The sequence below is a fragment of the Drosophila teissieri genome, chromosome 3R, assembly GCF_016746235.2.
Source record: "Drosophila teissieri strain GT53w chromosome 3R, Prin_Dtei_1.1, whole genome shotgun sequence".
NCBI lineage: Eukaryota > Metazoa > Arthropoda > Insecta > Diptera > Drosophilidae > Drosophila > Drosophila teissieri.
This window is the reverse complement of record NC_053032.1, coordinates 11,052,731-11,070,262: the sequence shown is the minus strand read 5'-3', so window position 1 is coordinate 11,070,262 and position 17,532 is coordinate 11,052,731. Positions and strand designations below refer to the sequence as shown.

Here is a 17,532-nt window from a genome sequence, read left to right as displayed (position 1 = left end):
AGCAATTTTTACCATTAATTTAAGCAAACCATGTAAGCTAATCTGATTGCAGCATTCCGGTAAAACCCATTACCCACGAGTTCTGGAAAAGCAAATCTCTTATAGAAACAGAATAATACAGACAGTTTCATTCAATTCGCACTTTATACTTCGATCAGTTATCACATTGGAGTATTTTATTTATTGCTGCGCAGCCGCCCTGGCGATGCGATCGTGGCAGGATAGGTGCACGATCTGTCCGTTTGGATAGCGCACAAAGGCGGACTGGGTTTGAAAGCGTTTCTTGCACTCGGAGCACACACTAGACTCGTTTAACTCGAAGCTAATGTCTCGCTGCGCCTCCAACGCATTCTCCAGGCGTGTGGCCTCCGCCTCCAAGAGGCCGCACATCATCTGCATCTCGTGCTTGTCGGCCATCTTTTTACGTATTGATTTCTCCAAATACTTCTCCAGCTGGGGCATCGGCAGATCATCGGGAAGGTGCTGCAAAATCGAAAGTAGTTGAGAAATATGAACAATAAGCCTGTGCCTTCATCACCTCGAAGATCTCAAATGGATCGATTTTGGTTGCGTGGGTGTTGAGGATTTCCAGGGCGACCTCTAGATTCACTTGCGAGAAATCGGGATGCAAGGGAACGCTGTCATAGGGCGGTTGAGTTGGTGGTATTAGTATGCACTTAATGAGTGTGTGAAATATATGCTCGTCATCTTTGTAATGGGCTTCCGCATAGGCCGTTCCCTTGACAACATCTCCGAGAACATGGATGTAGATGGACAGGACGTTGTCGTGCTTTTTGAGCCTGCCCAGAATCAGGGCGCGCTCCTCCAACAGCATGTTGGTGGGAAATTCCTCTAGCACGCGATCCGGCGAATAGCTGTTGGACTCCTCCAACATCTTGTACAGCTTGGCTCGCATTGGAATGAGTTCGGGAACTTCCTCTCTAAAAAGCAGAAGAGTTTAACTTACAATTCTGGACCAGGAGACTGACAGACTCTCACCCTTTCTCCTGCTGAGCAAGAAGCCGTTGCACCTTTTCGCGATACTGTTTGAGGAGCACGTTGTGGAGCAGGGTGTTGCTGTCCTTCCATTCAGTGATTACGTGCTCTAAATAGGGAATGACAAGTGCTTTGTGCTTGCTAATCAAAAAGTCAAGAACTTTGGCACGCGGCAGGGACTCCACTTCAATAAGTTCGTCTGTGAAAATGGTCAGGCCGTCTTCGGGATTTTCGTTTAAGACCCAGTCAGCGAACTCAAAGATCAGCGGCAGATGATCCACACCCAACTCCTGAAGATAGCGTATTGTACGCTTGCGCCCCTGCAGCACAGATCCTTCGATGCTCGCCTGCTCTCGAAGCAGTTTAAGAGCATCCTTGTGCTTGCCCTTCATCTGGTACAGGATGATCAGCTCGGAGATTTTGTTGTGCTTCTTCAACGTCTTTTCCGACTCCTCTAAGTGACACTGGTTCAGACGTAGCAGCGGTGCCACTAGTGAGTCGTTTGTCTGCAGATAGCACTTCAGTAACGTGGTATCGATGATCTCCAGCAGGGATTTTGAACTACTTTTGGTGTCGCGCAGCTTGACCACTTCCCGCTGCCGGGCCCAAGCCAGATACTCGATCAGTGCCAAATAGGCGTTTTCCAGGTCGCCATCCTCTAGCGCAGGAGTACTGGACGTAGGCACGGTGATGTCCTCGGTGCCGGGCTTTGGCTCAGGCACCAAGTTTGGGAACAGTCTTATCACATCGTAGGGATCTATAGCCGCCTTTTCAAACTCTTTCATGGCCGCCGAAAACTCCTTGTTGGTGAAGAGCTCTTTTGCATAGAGCATGTGTATCTGGCGAATGGTTTGGGCTCGGTCCGCGGCCGGTTCATCGGAGATTTGCTTAAAATAGTGCTTGTTGTAGTAGGCATGTTAAGATATTTTCTCCGGACTCACCGTCAGCTCAATGGCCAGTTGGAATTTTTTTTGCTGTAGCAATTGCTGTCGCTGGATAGGGATTTCCACCATTCGGATGCACCAGAGCTCGGAGGTGGCGGCGGCAAAGATGGTTCCCTTGTCTGCGTGGACGAGGAATTTCGTCTTCTGAAGTTCGGGAATGGTCTGGACAAGGGTGTCCTTGCCCACCAGGCTGCGCACCTCAATGGCGTTGTTGACACGACCCACAGCGAATGGCTCATCCCAGACTGTAATCAACAGAATTCGATTTTTAAAGTGGTTTAAAAAGAATTGATGGTATCGTACCCAAATCTAAAAGCGGACTTGACCAGAGCAGAGGAGTTAGGGAACTATTGCTTTCCATTGCACCCGGTCTTACATCTGTGGAGTTATTGCTGCCATCTGTCTCTTTGTACTGGCTGGGATCTACCACCACGAGGTAGCTGTCCTTGGAGATGCCCAACATGTTGTTGCGGATAAGGCAGATGCAGGGATCTCTGCTGATACTGGAGGAGGTAAGGAATAGGTCGTGCTTCTTTGGTGATTTTCCTGATATCTAGAATGGGATATGCAGGGCTTTACAAACAAGGTACAGGCACTCAAATCCATTCTTACATCGTAGACCACATATTCGTCTTTAAAGCCCACGCAAACAGCATGGCCCACCCAGCAGAGTGTCCTGGGTATATCGCTGAGATCGATGCTCAGTTCCAGGGAATTCAGCTTGTCTTCCTTCCAAAAGAAGAACACAAGGCGCCGCCGGATGGCGCAGCACACACGAATTACGGTGGCCACACGTCCGGTGGTGGACTTGGGTGTGTCCACGTCCATGGTGAACAGGGTGCATCCCTTCGTATCGGGCGCACTGTGCATAAAGGCGAAGTTGCTCTCAATCCGCCGAATGTCACACACCTGCACCTGGTAGTCTGTGAGCACGAAGAGCAGATTCTCCGAGGCAATCACCTCCATCTGGGTGATCGGTTTCCGGCTGAAGTTCTTGTTGAACATCCGCATGTCCACGCCAGTCTCCTCGTCCACAGAGTACATAATCAGCTGTCCGCTGCGGGTGCCCAAGATGACATGGTTGCCTGAAACAATGCGCCCGGTGAGTAATAGCAGTGCACCGGAGATTCCACTCACCATATGCTGCTATTGACTCTATCTGCACGCCCTGTTTCAGAATCGAGTGAACACTGTAGGCCTGGTGCATCCTGGCCAAGTCGGAGGATTTCGGTTTCCTCCGCCTATTTTCCTAAAAAGCTTATAAACAAAACAGCTGGGAATACCACTAACGATAGAATCGATATGTTGAGAGGTAAATCAATTTACTAAACGCTTTCGCTTATTATGATAGCGTAGTCCCTAAAATAAGTAAAGTAAAGAATACAATTTGAATACGTTGTAGTTTAAAATGTATTTGGTTATGGTGAAAAATTAAGAGAAATTTAAAAATGAAATATTTTAAACGAAAGTTGCCAGACTGTGCATTGTAGTCGATAGAACCAGTTCGATATACTGGTTCCTAACGGAACCGCCCACCTCTAGTCCTTTTCACTTTAGCGAGGCGAAATTGTCACATTTACATTTGACAAAATTGTAAGTTTTGAAACAACTCTGTCGATTGATTTCGAGTCGAATGTGTTCATTGCATTATTACCCGCCCAGTGAAGTTGTTGAGTAACAGTTTTACTTTGATCCCTCACCAGCGTCGCCAACACGCCCGCAGACAGCAACAACATCAGAAGTAGCTGCACAGCAACAACAGCAAACAGCCAAGATGCCCAAGAATAAAGGAAAAGGAGGCAAGAATCGTCGTCGTGGTAAGAACGAGAACGAGTTCGAAAAGCGTGAGCTGATCTTCAAGGAGGACCAGCAGGAGTACGCGCAGGTGACCAAGATGCTGGGCAACGGTCGTCTGGAGGCAATGTGCTTTGATGGCGTCAAACGCCTGTGTCACATTCGGGGGAAACTTCGCAAGAAGGTGAGTGCTGCTCTTTGTTTGGCTCTCTCTTAGGCGGCTCTCTTAAGCCACTTTGGCATTGATTGCCAGCGAATGCTACGTATTTACGTTTTTGTTTTTGCTTAAATGCAGGCTGTTTTTGTGATTTTGGGGGTTTTTCGTCAGCCCCTGCCAACTTGTAACCTTTCTATACCTTATGTTAGCCTCTCTTTGTCTGCAACTCTCTTCACTGGTCCATTATCGAGTGGGTGTCATCGTCCTTGTGCGAATGCATTAACAAAAGAGAAGCGGGCGGTGTGGGCTGATTAATAATACACAAGTGCCTATGCACTGATGTAGATGAAAGCAGAGCAATAGCACTGCAAATACACAGAAATTCATAAAGGCGGTACTAGTCGGTATTAGGCGGTATTGTCTACTTAAATAAGAGTGAACATACTTTTATTAATGCAATGTATACCGTTTTATGCGAAAGTATGATCAGTGAGATTCTGAATCTAAGCTAGTATATATTTTTCAATTGGTCCTCGAAATACATCTAATGAATATAAAATTATCCCACGTACGATAAATTTTAATTATTTGCAACTTGAATCCCTTGGATCAGGCTTACGCAGCACATAAATAAAGAAGTTAGTTCGTGCTCAATTCAAAAAATATAGCTTTGGAGATATTTTCATGATAATCCACTGGAGAATATGTATCCTACGATCACCCAAGATTTTGTGTGTACCATCTGCTTTTGAATAGCTACGCCAGATACCTGTTGACACAGCCTCCCTTATAACCATTTTTGCGTTGCCAAACTGCAGGCCAGCAAATAACATAGGGCTGCTCCTTATCATCTACCTGAGTTAGCCTTGGTCGTGGTCGTGGCCGTCCATAAAGCGATTAGATCAGTTCTTCCGAAAGGAATGAGCACATGTCAAATTTTGGATGGTGCTTCACGCCGCAGGAGACGGGCGTCATAAACAAGATTCCAAATCGGCTGCGTCAAGACTCGCCGCGTAACTAGTGACGTCTCCACTGCTGTAGTGGGTGTCAAGTAAATATACAATACCAGAAGTGGAGTCCAATCGGAGCGGGCAAATCAGACTTGAAGTTATAAACGTAACTACGCAACCAAAAAATTTCCAGACTCTTGAAAATCGTGTCCCACGATAATTGCTAAATATTGGCATTGTAAATGCAAATATACCGATTGAAATCGAAGTTCACCTTGCAAAAGGAGAACGCAGCTGGCGATCTTTTTTCAGTTGGAATTCCAATGAATTCCGGTGTTAGATCTTGAACTCTTTATCTTTATAAGCGCCATAAATTAGGACAGAATTATTGGACATAGATTAACAAAGTAAATCACCTGCACCACTGCAACTATAAAAATCGAATTAGTAAACAGGACTTCTTAGATTCACATGCAATTTCGAATGGAGCAGGTGAAAGAATTTGAAAGGTTCACAGCACGTGCTGCGCCATAAAATTAACCTCATGCAACACCCTGACTTGGCACTTATTCGTTGACCGCATTTGGCCAAGGGTTGGGGCATTTATCTAATCTACTGTTGAGAGTCGTGTCCGAGGTGCCAAAAAACAGAAAACCAATTATAATTGGCAAACAAGTGCGACGTAGTTTTATGTTCCTTAGTTCGCGCCTTGATCTCCGTAAATGGATTTATAATCTCACCTAATCTTGAAATGATATGTTATGTTATGTAATGGCCGCAAAGTAGGGGATTCGATTGGTGCATGTGGCTGAATTGCCATTGAACTAACTCCGAATTTTTCAAGTTGTTCAGGAATTTATTGGCGCTTGCACTTGTCTGATTAGATTTTTAACCAAAACTTATGTACACGTTTGGTCTATATAAGGTGTATAAAGCGGAATTTAGGCCTTAGTAATTTTGTAAATAAAGCTGACACACTTTAATTGAAAAAACCCAGGGATAATATTTAATCCTTCTCACAAATAACGAAATAATTAATTTTCTTTACTTATCTATATTATTGAAAATGCCCAATAATTGATTTGCCAGTTCCACAACATTTGAATACCTTATGGCTTCCTGGGTGCTTCACAATTTCTAGGCCATCTGTCAAGTTGAATAATTATTGATAATTCCTGGAAATTGCAAATGCGGAATTGCAGCTGACCGCTCCCCAATTACTCAGTTCCTGGGGGCTCAAAGTGCAGCAGTTGGACTCAAGGTTCAACGAGCTCGATCTCAGATGTCTAGACCCAAAACAGGGCCATCATTTCGCACAGGCTGTCCCAGCAGTCAGTCAATCATCCAGAAGTCAGCTGATGGCCGCAATTTAGCGCTCTTTACGAGCTCCCAGCTAATCTAGTCGCACTGATCCCAATCTGACAGTCGTAACATGCTCCCGATGCCCCTTAATTTGGCCAGACGCTGCTCGGGAGCATGACTAATGCGTGGAAAGGCGCCAGGTGAGTTGTGGGTTCGTCCCCCAACAACTCCGCCTGCTCCCCGCCCAGCAACAGAAGCGAATATATCGCAAATTCTTATCAGGCCGACTGCCCCTCAGCTTATTTCACAATCACTTTCGACTGGGCCAAAATTGGAGGAGCTCTGGGTTGTACGCACTTTTCAAATTCAATCTGCGCAATTGGATTTAATTCCAAACTAAAGGAATGCGAGTTGTGCGATCTATTTTGGTTCATGTTTGTTGAGCTACTTTGGTCAGGAAAACAAGATAGTTCTCTTACGCAATACAAGTAACTGGAGAGTAAAATAGGTCACATTTATTCTATTTTCGCTCATCCTACTCGGTTAGATTAGCTAAAAATAAAAAGCCAGTTGAGATCTTTGTTCTATTTAAGTATTCACAATTTTATTCATGTTTTTGGGGCCTTAGTCTATGTCCTAAATTACTAGAATGGGGGCAGTATATAACTCTATATTTGTTCATCTTATTAGTCTAGTGAGATTGTCTAGAGAATCTACATTTTTCTTTGGGTTTTTCGATCTTTTGTGTTTTTTTTTGTATATTTCGTTTTTCGATATCTTCACATTCGAGCGCTAATTCATGGGAGGATCTGCCCCAGTTGTATAGTATCTTTCCGATGATCATCTTACATGATCTGGGTGGCCGTGCTGATGACCTGGTTGATCCACTCCGTAAAGGCGGAGACGCGGACAAAGACCGAGGGCGCGTTCTTCTGGCCGCAGGGCATCTTGCCCCAGGACACGATGCCGATGACGATGTTGGCCTGCTCGAAGTGCTCCTCGCAGCACTGCTGGATCAGCGGTCCGCCGGAGTCGGCGGTGCAGATGCTAACGCCGCCTGTCAGCGGGCCAGTGCACAGGTTGGTCTCGTGCAGTTGGAGTCCGGAGCGGGCGAGGATCTGTTCGCAGAGCTCCATGTCCAGGATGGGCATGTTGGCCTCCTGCAGGCGGTGCGGATAGTTGGGCACCGCAGTCATCGAGACATTGCCCCAGCCGTACAGAGTTCCATAGCCCTCGGGGTGGGCATCCTGCTCCGGCAGCGTGGCTGGCTGGACATAGGTGTCGAAGGCCAGGGGCTCCTTGGTGTAGATTAGAGCGATGTCGTAGGGATTCACTCCGCCGAGATAGAGCTCGTGTCGCACGTAGTAGTCGATGTGTCGCATTTGGATGTTGCTCGCCTCGCCCTTCTGATCGTGGATGTCGTGGCTGCCCGCCACAATGACCGAGTTCTCCACCGCCTGCGGAGAGCTGAGGCAGTGGGCCGCCGTGAGGATCCAGTGCTCGTTGATGATGGTGCCGGCACAGTAGTGGACCAGGCCCTGATCGGGTGTCATCATCTGGATGCTGACCACGTACGGCGCCGAGTGGGGAGTCGCCTCCCGCTTGGCCAGGAACTTTTTCGTCCAGTGCGTTTGTCGCGGTGCTTCCAGAGTGCTTATCCGGTTCTCCAGCAGCCCGTAGGCCGCCAAATTCATGGCCATGGTGTGGGCTGCTCCCGTGGAGCCGCCACCGCCGCACTTGCGCACGGTGGGCAGCTGCATGGAGCCGGAGGATGCAGAGCTGAGCACCACCATAATGCTGGCTATGGTGGACAGCAGCACCGAGTAGATGCATCGGTAGGATAAGAGCATGATGTCCTCGCTCTGGTTGCACGCGCCGCACGAATTCGTCGGGTAGTAGTAAGTAATTTTGACGGTTCTTGGGTCTTGGTTGTGGAGGCGCGACTCGGTTGGGGATTCGATGTCGCGACTGCTTTAGCTTTTCGCCCTTGTTCTGGCGTATCGATAGCACTTCACTTGTATTCCGTTTCGCTTTTGCATGGAATTCACTTTATTCGGCCCGCGTTTGCCGTGTTCAATTGTTCAGGTGTCTCTTGCTTGCTGCCGATTTCGGATTTACCCGTCGCCGGCGAGTGGGGGCTGTATTTATAGGGAGAGCCTCTCTGGAGAGAGTCTCCCTTCCCAACTTGTAATTGGTGGCTCCTTATCGCCAAGAAAGCGCGAGCGGGCTGCCCCCATATATGGTTCCCTATCAGTGACGAGTTGAGATAGCAGGGTGCGAGTGCCAATGGCATGTCTAAGGTGCTTTGGATCGGGCTTGTCTTGCCCAGGAATGCCCTACCTTGAGGAGATGGCTCTCTAATCGGTCCTAATCTACACTTTGTTATGTAAAGCAAGTGTGTACTTGGCTGCTGGAAAAGCAGAGCGTGGGAAGTGAGCTCTTCAGCCTTTATTTGCAATATATATAGTTAATCAAGTATATAGTAATAACTAAGTAATACAAGTTAGCTTGTGTTCCAGTGTAGTTATGTTTATGACACATTGAATTATCCCGAATTAATGGTTATACCCATGAAAGCATTATCGCTGATTTTATCGATGGGAGTATTTAAAATGGAAAGCTCATAATGAATCGCAACGAACTACGGCCAGTGATTTGATAATATTGTGCTTAAAGAACGCTCTTAATACTTATCCTATTGCAGAAATCGATCTGTGGATTAGTCAAACATATTATTCCTATTTCGAACTGAGCAAACCAGTGCAAACTGCCTGCGCAATCTGGAGTTCAATGATGTCTATGTCTATATATAGAGTATCGAGACCTGCTGCCTCGAATGCCAATCCACTGACGGATCACACATACTCGCTAACTTACTCATTGGCACACTGCCGTGCAATCAGTCGAGGAATCGGGTGCTTCCCAGCCAGCTGTTTTCTTGGATAGGGAATAGGCCCATCCAAGGCGGTTCTCTTATCTGCTGGAAATCGTAATAGGGCAATTTCGATTCAATTTAGTCACGATTCTTTGCTTTTGGCATGATCTATCGTGTTGGTTTTCCAATGGTCCGATAGATAGCAGGATAGAACCGTGGCACGCTGCCATCCATTCCGTTTTAATGGATGATAAATACTCCAAAGTTCGCAGAGGGCCCAAAAAGGTTGTTTATTTCCAGCACGCATACGTAATGTGGGAATTATGCGACAGTGGCTTCGATTCCGTTTAATTAAATATAAAGCCACCCCGGTATCGTCGCTTATCGAACTTTACGTGGTCAACGGGTTCCATATATGTGTCATCTATGCATGGCGCTGGAATTTATATTGCACCCACTTGGACGTAATGCCAGTGACAGGAAGTGGTTTTGGGAAGTGACTTTATGAATGGGCTTTGAATCACTCGACAAGTGCAACTTGCCCTAGGTCGTTGACTCTGCCGGTTGAGTAAGTTACTATTAAGGGGGGTTTTCTCATTGCCACCGCAGAGTTCGCTGCATTTCCACATCCTACATCGCCAATCTGGCCTTGACGTCACTGGGTGATATCTCTATATCTGTTGTCAGGCCTCCTGCGCACTCGCATCCGATTAGGTAAATACTTGCTCAAGAGGCTTGCCATTTATATAGCAGGTACCTTCTTATCGCTCCAGTACCAAAACCGGGTTTGCTCGTGATTGGCTTTGAGATATCTCAATGTGTCTTATCTCGTCAGTAGCGAATTCTTCCGTTTTTCAGTGGAAATAGCCAGTGCCTGTTATGCGCTCCATTCAGTTGGCCATTCAATCTCCTCTATGTGACTTCTCACTCGTTTGGAGGGTCTTGTGGTCGGCTAGTCGCAATAATCTTAGTTTATCAATGTTTGATGGGTTGCTTCAAGTACTGATTGGGATCCACGAGGAGTTAATTACTCCCCAGCTCCTCACGTGAGCTCGTCTGCCCTCTGCTTGCGAAATTCTGCCCAAATATGCCAATGGTCACTTTCAAAACAGAACCTTCTTACCAAATATAGAACTTTCTTGTTTGCTCAGTTAGCATGGCGCTTCGTTGCGCCCATTTGTGAAATTCCCGGAATGGAGTCGCTCTGCGCCATAGATCAGTTATCTTTTATCTATTACACGGAATACAAGCTGCAAAATTGAGTTTGCCTTTTCCCAAAGACTTACTCACCACACAAAGAAACAAAGATTCGTGGCCTTTCCCAAAAAGTGCAGATAACATTGTTTATTTACGGATTCCCTTGGCACTTTCAGGTGTGGATTAACCAGGGCGACATCATATTGGTGGGATTGCGTGACTACCAGGACTCGAAGGCTGATGTGATCCTCAAGTACACCCCGGACGAGGCCAGGAACCTGAAGACGTACGGCGAGTTCCCCGAGTCGGTGCGCATCAACGAGACAGTCACGTTCGTGGAGGATGGCTTCGACGAGGACATCGAGTTCGGCGATGAGATCAGCTCGGAGGACGATGCCGACTCCGTGGACAACATCTGATTAACAAGAAACAAAGTGGCGCCGGGTGGGACGACGACGGTGGGAGCGTCTGGAACGTCTGGCACGTCCTTCTCGGCAGCACCAGCAGAAGCAGAGTCAGTTCGAGAATAGTAGGGAATTTAACCAATTGTAAAAAGCAGAAAGCCGGTAGCCCCGAGCCCTGTTCGAAGTCAAACCTCCATTCAATCCAATCCATGAATCCAACATCCACAAAGCGGCGCAGCGGCAGTTAAATTGCGAAACCCAACCAATAGTATCAGTTCATTTTTATCCATTTCAATGTTCAATATCCTATAAAATTGATTTATTCCGGAAATCCAAGTGGGTTCCAAAATTAAAACGGTTTGATTTACGGCCGCCTTAAACAACAAATTATAAAATACAAATAGTAGAACTGTTACACTGTGCAAGAAATGGAACTTTGCGAAACATAAACTAATAATATTTGAATTAAAAACGAAAAAACAAAGAAAAACAAACGGATATTAGTTATTATTTATCTACCAACAAATCTATCGAACCAAATGAAAAAAGTAAAAAAAAGATCAAAAAAATACATTAATGAAATCTACAACTCATACACATTAAATAGGAGTTTAGCGAACACTAATATTTAAGGCGAAAGGTATATATAATAATAATAATAATAACGATCAAAAGGCAGAGATGTGAGGTTAGCTAGCGAGTAAGCAAAGTCAAATCCATGAGTTTTCGCCAGATATATCTGAGCTTCATCCCCCAAGTGTTCCTTCTTAGCATTTCGTCTCATGTCTTGTTTTTATTTTTTATTATACACCTGCGTTATATTTTGATGGTTTTTCATTTAGCAATATCCAAATCATACCATATTCCAAGCGCCCCTTTGGTTTTTGCTGTCCATGCATTCAGTTTTCCTTGTTTAGTTGTAGTCTAATTCGAACCGAACAATGGATGTGTAAAGAGTAAAGCGAAGGTAAAACTATTGATTTTTGTAATGAGTTGAACTCCAATAAATGGCGTTGATTAACCCGAATGCAAAACAGCAGACGTTCCAAGGTTTTTTCACTTCTCGATAGTAAAATTCATGCTACAATTTATTATTAAATGCAGAAACACGTACATATGTGTAAGCGGAAACCCGCATCGAACTTGGCATCGTTTACAGCTCCTCGTGGCGCGAAGGGAACTTCTTGAGTATGGCATGGTAGAGATTGTAGAACGCGTACACCGAGACCGTGATGATCACCAGCAGAGCTCCTCCGAACGCGATGCTCAGGAAGTTTCCATCGATGATGCCCGCCGAGCGGTGGCGTTTGGTGGAGAAGATCTCCTCCGTGGTGGCGGGGTTGTTTTGCTGCTGGGACGTCCGCTCGGCCATTAACCGCTTCATGGTGCTCAGACGCTCCCGCAGAACTTCCACGGACTCCGTGTCCAGGTCAGAGGTTCCTGGTGCGGTTTCGGTTATTTATATTTCAGATTAATTGAAGGGAATAAATCTTATCTATACCTGTCGACTGGGATGCGGAAGCACTGGGATAGGTAGACATGATTAGGTCTCTGTTCTTTATTAACTATTTGTGCAAAAACTGCAGCTTGAGCTGGCTAAAAACAGAGTTATCTCCAGAGTTTTGGGGTGGGTTTGTTAGATTTCTGAAATTTAAGCGCGCAGGCGCCTAACGGAATTCGAGCAGCGTTGCCATACATTAGCGCTGCCAACTATTTTGATTTCAAAGAATGAATCGATAGCAACGGCGGGAAATCGATTGGGATCCATCTCCAAACACGTGAAACGCGATTTTTGATTTACCTTATGTGTTTTGAATGCTGCAATGGGTTTAACTAAACAATATTTGGCCTACCGGGCTATAGACAGCTTTAATATCATAACCTCCGGCCGCGCCAATGTGAACTTTGCCGTTGTGGACAAGACGGAGGGTCGATATGTGGCTGCTCCAGCTGCTGAAAATGTGATCGTGTGGGATTTGCGGTAGGTTGTCTTACAAAGCTTTTTCCTTCGTTTTTACATTTTCACTTTATATTCCCCAGAATGGGCGATCGCAAGCTGACGCTGCGGCGGGAAAAGTTTGAGGTCACCTGCCTGAGGGTCTCCCCAGATCACCTGCACATTGCCGTTGGCTACGCGGATGGCATGGTGCAGATCTTCGACCTCAGCTCGGACAGGTACTACGATCCCATCTGTACGCTGGCACTCCACAAGAACGCTGTGAGCATCCTGCGATACGATTCGCAGGGCATGCGTCTGGTAAGCGGAGGCCTGGACACCGAACTGGTGGTCGTTGATGTGGTGGAGCAGGCGGGAAGGGCGCGGTTGAGTGGCCACAATGCCGCGATCACAGACGCTCATTTCCTGCAGCGTTTGGTGGACGAGAGCATAGTGGTAAGCTGCTCGAAGGACACGCAGATCAAGTTCTGGAACCTGGAGACGCAGTTCTGCTTCAAGACCATCGTGGATAACCGCACCGAAGTCTGGGCACTGGCATTTATTGGTAATCTAATGGTTGCCGGCGCTGGCGAAAGCGGCATGAACGTTTACCGCCTGAGAAAGCACGACGGTGCCATCACTGAAACTCTTGAATCTGCCGTTGAAGGCCTATCCATTGATGACGAGGATACCATCAGCCCCATTAGCGTGAGCAACTGCGGTACCATTCAGCGGGCTGGAAAGGGTCGCACCGTCAACCTGGTGACCGATCCTAGTGAACGTGTGATCAGCTGCCACGGCACTAATGACCTAATCGAGAATTTCTACATCTGCACGCCGGAAGAGGTGAAGAAACGTCTGGCTAAGCGCTTAAAAAAGGAGAAAAAGACCGCTGAGGACGAGGGATCAGACGAAGCAAAGCTGTCCGTGGAACAGTCGCTGAGTGATGAAATCAAGCGATTGGAAAGCATCCGTGCCAAGCAGAAGATCAAGTCCATTGATGTGGTCTTGGGCCAGAACCAGGAGCTGCGTGTCCTTGTTAGTTTGGCCAACAACAGCCTGTCCTTATACTCGCTGGAGGCGTCTATCAAGACGCGTAAAGCAACCGATCCCAGTGCGAAACTTCTAAGGTCACTTACTCGACTGGGCCACCAATCTGAAGTGCGATCCGTGTGCTTCAGCAACGATTCCCTGGCCATTGGTTCTGGTGCTGGAGAATCCTTTAAGTTCTGGGATCGAGATGCCATGCAGTGCCTGCGAACTGTGCCAACGGACTACATCCTCTGTTCGAAGTTTGTTCCCGGCGATCACTACGTTCTTCTGGGCATGAAGAGCGGCAAATTGCTCATTGTGGACGTGGCAGCGGCAGATATAGTGGAGGAGATTCCGGCTCACGAAGGCGAACTTTGGTCCATTGCCATACTGCCCGATCAAAAAGGATGCGTCACTGGCAGTGGCGATTCCACGGTTAAGATCTGGACATTCGAGCTAATCGATGCCGGCGAAGGCGCTGCCCAAACCAAGGTGCTGTCCCTGCTGCACAAAAACACACTGAAATTGGAGGAGACCGTACTGTGTTTGGCTGTTAGTCCGGATATGAAGTACCTGGCTGTGGGATTGCTGGACGCCACCGTAAAGGTTTTCTTCCTCGACACCTTCAAGTTCTACTTATCCCTGTACGGTCACAAGTTACCTGTGATCTGCCTAGACATCTCTTACGACTCCAACCTCATTGTAACAGGATCCGCAGATCGTAACGTGAAAGTTTGGGGCTTAAACTTTGGAGACTGTCATCGTTCCATTTTTGCACACGACGATTCAGTAATGAGTGTACAGTTCATACCCAGAACGCACATGTTTTTTACGTGTGGAAAGGATGGAAAGGTGAAACAGTGGGATGGCGATAACTTCGAGAAGATTCTTACCTTGCCTGGACATATAGGCGAAGCCTATTGTCTGTCTGTATCTCCAAATGGCCGGTATTTGGTCACCTGCGGATCAGATAGAACTCTTAGAATGTACGAGCGCACAGAGGAGACTATTGTACTGAAAGATGTGCAGGAGGAAGAGCGAGAGCAAATGGAGAATGAGCAACTGGCCACGGGCGAGGACAACACTGTTCCATTGCTTCCGGGTCTTAAGATGCCGTCACGCAAAACAGTGGGCTCCGAACAGTCTGCTGAATCGATTCTCGAATGCCTGGAGATATCTAAACAGTTCGAGCTCGAGGCGGAGGAGAAGCCCGAGTTACATCCCCTGATGCAGGCTCTGCAGGTAAAGAATCCCGAAGACTTCCTGGTTAGCACCCTGATGAGGATACGTGCTTCCGATCTGGAGGAGGCACTTCTCCTTCTTCCCTTCGCCACTGTGTGCGAAGTCCTCGAGCGCCTGCCCACTCTGCTGACCCAGCGACCCGATCAACTGGAGCTGCTTTGTCGCGTCACCATCTTCCTGTTCAAGGTGCACATGAAGCCTATCTCGGCGGCTAAGAACATGAAGCCGCTGCTTGTCAAGCTGCTCTCGATGCTCAAGCGGGATGTTGGCCAGCTGCGGGATGTCTTGGGATGGAACCTGCATGGTTTGGCCCTGCTACAAACAGAAGTAGAGCAGCGCGATGGTGTCCAGCTCTTCAGGGAGGCCACACAGGACCGCAAAAAGCGGGATAAGAAGCGGAGAGAAGCCAGTAAGCGGAGGCTGCAGATTCAAATGGTTTGAGACGCAATACCCTAGACTTAGTTGTATAAATCCAATTAAACCTGTTATTCTATGATTTACTGGATTGCTATATTTCTGTGAACATACTTTAATTTGACAAAGAGGAATACACCATAATTCGTAAGCCAATTATTGGATCACCGGCAATTTTCTGTATGTACATGATAAAAGGGATTGTGGAGCGAAGGAACGGATAGCGGCGCTTGGTTAATCGGGGCAGTTCGCAAGCGAACTCGTTGACAAGCATTTAAAACAAAAAACAAAGTATCTCTTTAGAAGACCTGGACTGAAAGATTTAGCTTGAACACAAACGTAGAACTCGGGATGAGCTTGGGAGCAGGATTCTTGAGAGCAATCATAAAGTATTTCCAGCTTAACAAATTCCGGCTTTGGGGAAGGTGCCATCGCCACCACCAGTTCCACAAGGACCTATTCGGGATTCCGATGATATTTTAGAAATGTTAGGTGGTAAATCTGGGTGGGACCTACCACCACAGCGCTGGAAGGCTCCAGGCGGTCCGTAGCTAAGTTTCTGGATAGTGCACTTCTCAATAGGGCCGGTTGGGCGGCAGTAGGATGTGTATCTGGCCCACGGTAGGGGCTCCTTGGGCGGCACACAGTTCGGCAAGTAGCTGAGCTTGTATGTGGTGCACTTCTCCATGGGTCCCTCGTTCCGGCAGAATCCCTGTCGTGGTCGGACGGACTCGGCGCGTGGGAAACAGGTGACGTCCACCGGCATGTAGGACAACTTGTTCACCGTGCAACGCTCCATGGCTCCAGTGGGCCGGCAGAAGGCCGTTCGCGGCATGATGGGAGCCCTCCTCACGTGCGGCTTGGCCACAAAGTCGTGTTTCTGAGTGGTCATCGCATACATGGGCCCGTCGAATCGCAGGCCGTTCTCCATCGGGCGAATCGGAGGAGTACGCTCCGTGCAATTCGGCTGATAGGACAGCTAGTAGGAGAGAAGATAAACGTGCTAACAAATCTTGGGTTAGTGTGCTGAATGTTGCAATACTTGCCTTTTGAATGGTGCACCTTTCCAGCGGTCCTGAGGGCCGGCAGAAAGTGTCCCTGGGCAGGACGGGCGCCGGCTTGGTCCGGGAGGCATCTACTGGCATGTAGCTGAGCTTGTAGACCGTGCTTCCGGAACCGGTGTCGTTGCCACAGAAGCGCAAGGTGGTGAGCGGCGTCACCGGAGCAGTTCGTGCCTCATTGCAGTTGGGCATGTAGCTGAGGTTGTAGGTGGTGCAGACATTGGAGTAGCGCGGCGGCACACACCGTATCTTGTCTGCCCAGGGCGTGGGCTCCTTGGCCGGCAAGCAGACCGGCATGTAGGACAGCTTCTGGATGGTGCAGCGCTCCATGGGGCCTGCCGGCTTGCAGTAGTGCGATCCCTGGACCATGGCCTTCGGAGGTGGATTCTGGCAGACATCGATGGGCATGTAGCTCAGCTTCTGGATGGTACAGCGCTCCATCGGCGCATTCGACGTGCAGATAGCCACTCGCGGCTTAATGGGATCCCGCTTCACGATCCCCTTGGGCACGTAGTCGTGCTTCTGCGAGGTCATCGCATAGATGGGTCCCTCGAAGCGCAGGCCGCTTTCCATGGGAACGATGGGTGGCGTCCGCTTCACCGGACATGGTGGCATATAGGATAGCTTCTGAATGGTGCACTTTTCCAGCGGCGCCGTGGAGGCTCGGATCTGGGAGCACGGCATTACGGGCCGGGCCCTAATGTTGTCGCCGCAGTTGGCATAGAACGACCGGCGGTAGATGGTGTCAGTGTCCAGCGGCGCTGTGGAGCGCATAAAGTGCGACTTGGGCAGGATGGGCATGGTGCGCGGCGGCTGCTGGTAGCAGCATCCTGCATAGTCGCCGCAATCGCACGGCGGACATGTCGAGCCCGGCGGACAGGGCGAGAAATCTGTGGGCGTCTGGCAGGGATCGCAGGCATTGGCGCAATACGTGTTGCAATCACCGGACATGGCTGATTATGGGACAATAACCTCCAAAAATCCCGTAACACAAAATCAAATAAACCGACACGGATGTGAAGCCCACGAATACTGGAAAATTGTCAATGGAAATAATTTTGTTTGCTCGGAGCTGGGAGAAACGGTTGAGTAGACTTGACACTTCCGAAAAGACTAAAGAATAATTTTGCAAAGACACTAGACGACGAAAAGTTTCCCGATGTGTTCTACGTAGGCAGAGATGGTCGAATGAAATCGGGTGTGGAAATAGAACACCACACTGAAATGT

At 48.0% G+C, this 17,532-nt stretch overlaps 6 protein-coding genes across 6 annotated transcripts; 2 read left to right on the top strand and 4 right to left on the bottom strand.

Annotated features, from left to right (window-relative positions):
• Window positions 1-125: 125 nt before the first annotated feature.
• LOC122619649 (vam6/Vps39-like protein) lies at window positions 126-3,271 on the bottom strand. Its single transcript, XM_043796703.1, has 7 exons — window positions 3,078-3,271; window positions 2,553-3,025; window positions 2,244-2,493; window positions 1,938-2,185; window positions 1,000-1,883; window positions 539-941; window positions 126-483 (listed from the first exon to the last, which is right to left on the bottom strand). The coding sequence occupies exons 1-7, from the start codon at window positions 3,145-3,147 to the stop codon at window positions 181-183; spliced, it is 2,631 nt and encodes an 876-aa protein (XP_043652638.1). The 5' UTR covers window positions 3,148-3,271; the 3' UTR covers window positions 126-180.
• A 125-nt stretch (window positions 3,272-3,396) lies between these two features.
• Window positions 3,397-11,113, top strand: LOC122619651 (eukaryotic translation initiation factor 1A, X-chromosomal). Its single transcript, XM_043796705.1, has 3 exons — window positions 3,397-3,533; window positions 3,644-3,918; window positions 10,392-11,113. The coding sequence occupies exons 2-3, from the start codon at window positions 3,715-3,717 to the stop codon at window positions 10,632-10,634; spliced, it is 447 nt and encodes a 148-aa protein (XP_043652640.1). The 5' UTR covers window positions 3,397-3,533; window positions 3,644-3,714; the 3' UTR covers window positions 10,635-11,113.
• Window positions 6,746-8,244, bottom strand: LOC122619650 (lectizyme). The gene has a single exon (XM_043796704.1). It carries the CDS (start codon window positions 7,991-7,993, stop codon window positions 6,989-6,991), a length of 1,005 nt encoding a protein of 334 aa, XP_043652639.1. The 5' UTR covers window positions 7,994-8,244; the 3' UTR covers window positions 6,746-6,988.
• A 143-nt stretch (window positions 11,114-11,256) lies between the features above and the next one.
• On the bottom strand, window positions 11,257-12,273 carry LOC122619652. Its single transcript, XM_043796706.1, has 2 exons — window positions 12,121-12,273; window positions 11,257-12,059 (listed from the first exon to the last, which is right to left on the bottom strand). Exons 1-2 carry the CDS (start codon window positions 12,158-12,160, stop codon window positions 11,773-11,775), a joined length of 327 nt encoding a protein of 108 aa, XP_043652641.1. The 5' UTR covers window positions 12,161-12,273; the 3' UTR covers window positions 11,257-11,772.
• A 117-nt stretch (window positions 12,274-12,390) lies between these two features.
• LOC122622132 (WD repeat-containing protein 3) lies at window positions 12,391-15,394 on the top strand. The gene is made up of 2 exons (XM_043800329.1): window positions 12,391-12,600; window positions 12,660-15,394. The coding sequence occupies exons 1-2, from the start codon at window positions 12,443-12,445 to the stop codon at window positions 15,268-15,270; spliced, it is 2,769 nt and encodes a 922-aa protein (XP_043656264.1). The 5' UTR covers window positions 12,391-12,442; the 3' UTR covers window positions 15,271-15,394.
• On the bottom strand, window positions 15,321-17,500 carry LOC122622133 (stabilizer of axonemal microtubules 1). The gene is made up of 3 exons (XM_043800330.1): window positions 16,290-17,500; window positions 15,760-16,222; window positions 15,321-15,699 (listed from the first exon to the last, which is right to left on the bottom strand). The coding sequence occupies exons 1-3, from the start codon at window positions 17,253-17,255 to the stop codon at window positions 15,644-15,646; spliced, it is 1,485 nt and encodes a 494-aa protein (XP_043656265.1). The 5' UTR covers window positions 17,256-17,500; the 3' UTR covers window positions 15,321-15,643.
• Between the last annotated feature and the right edge of the window lie 32 nt (window positions 17,501-17,532).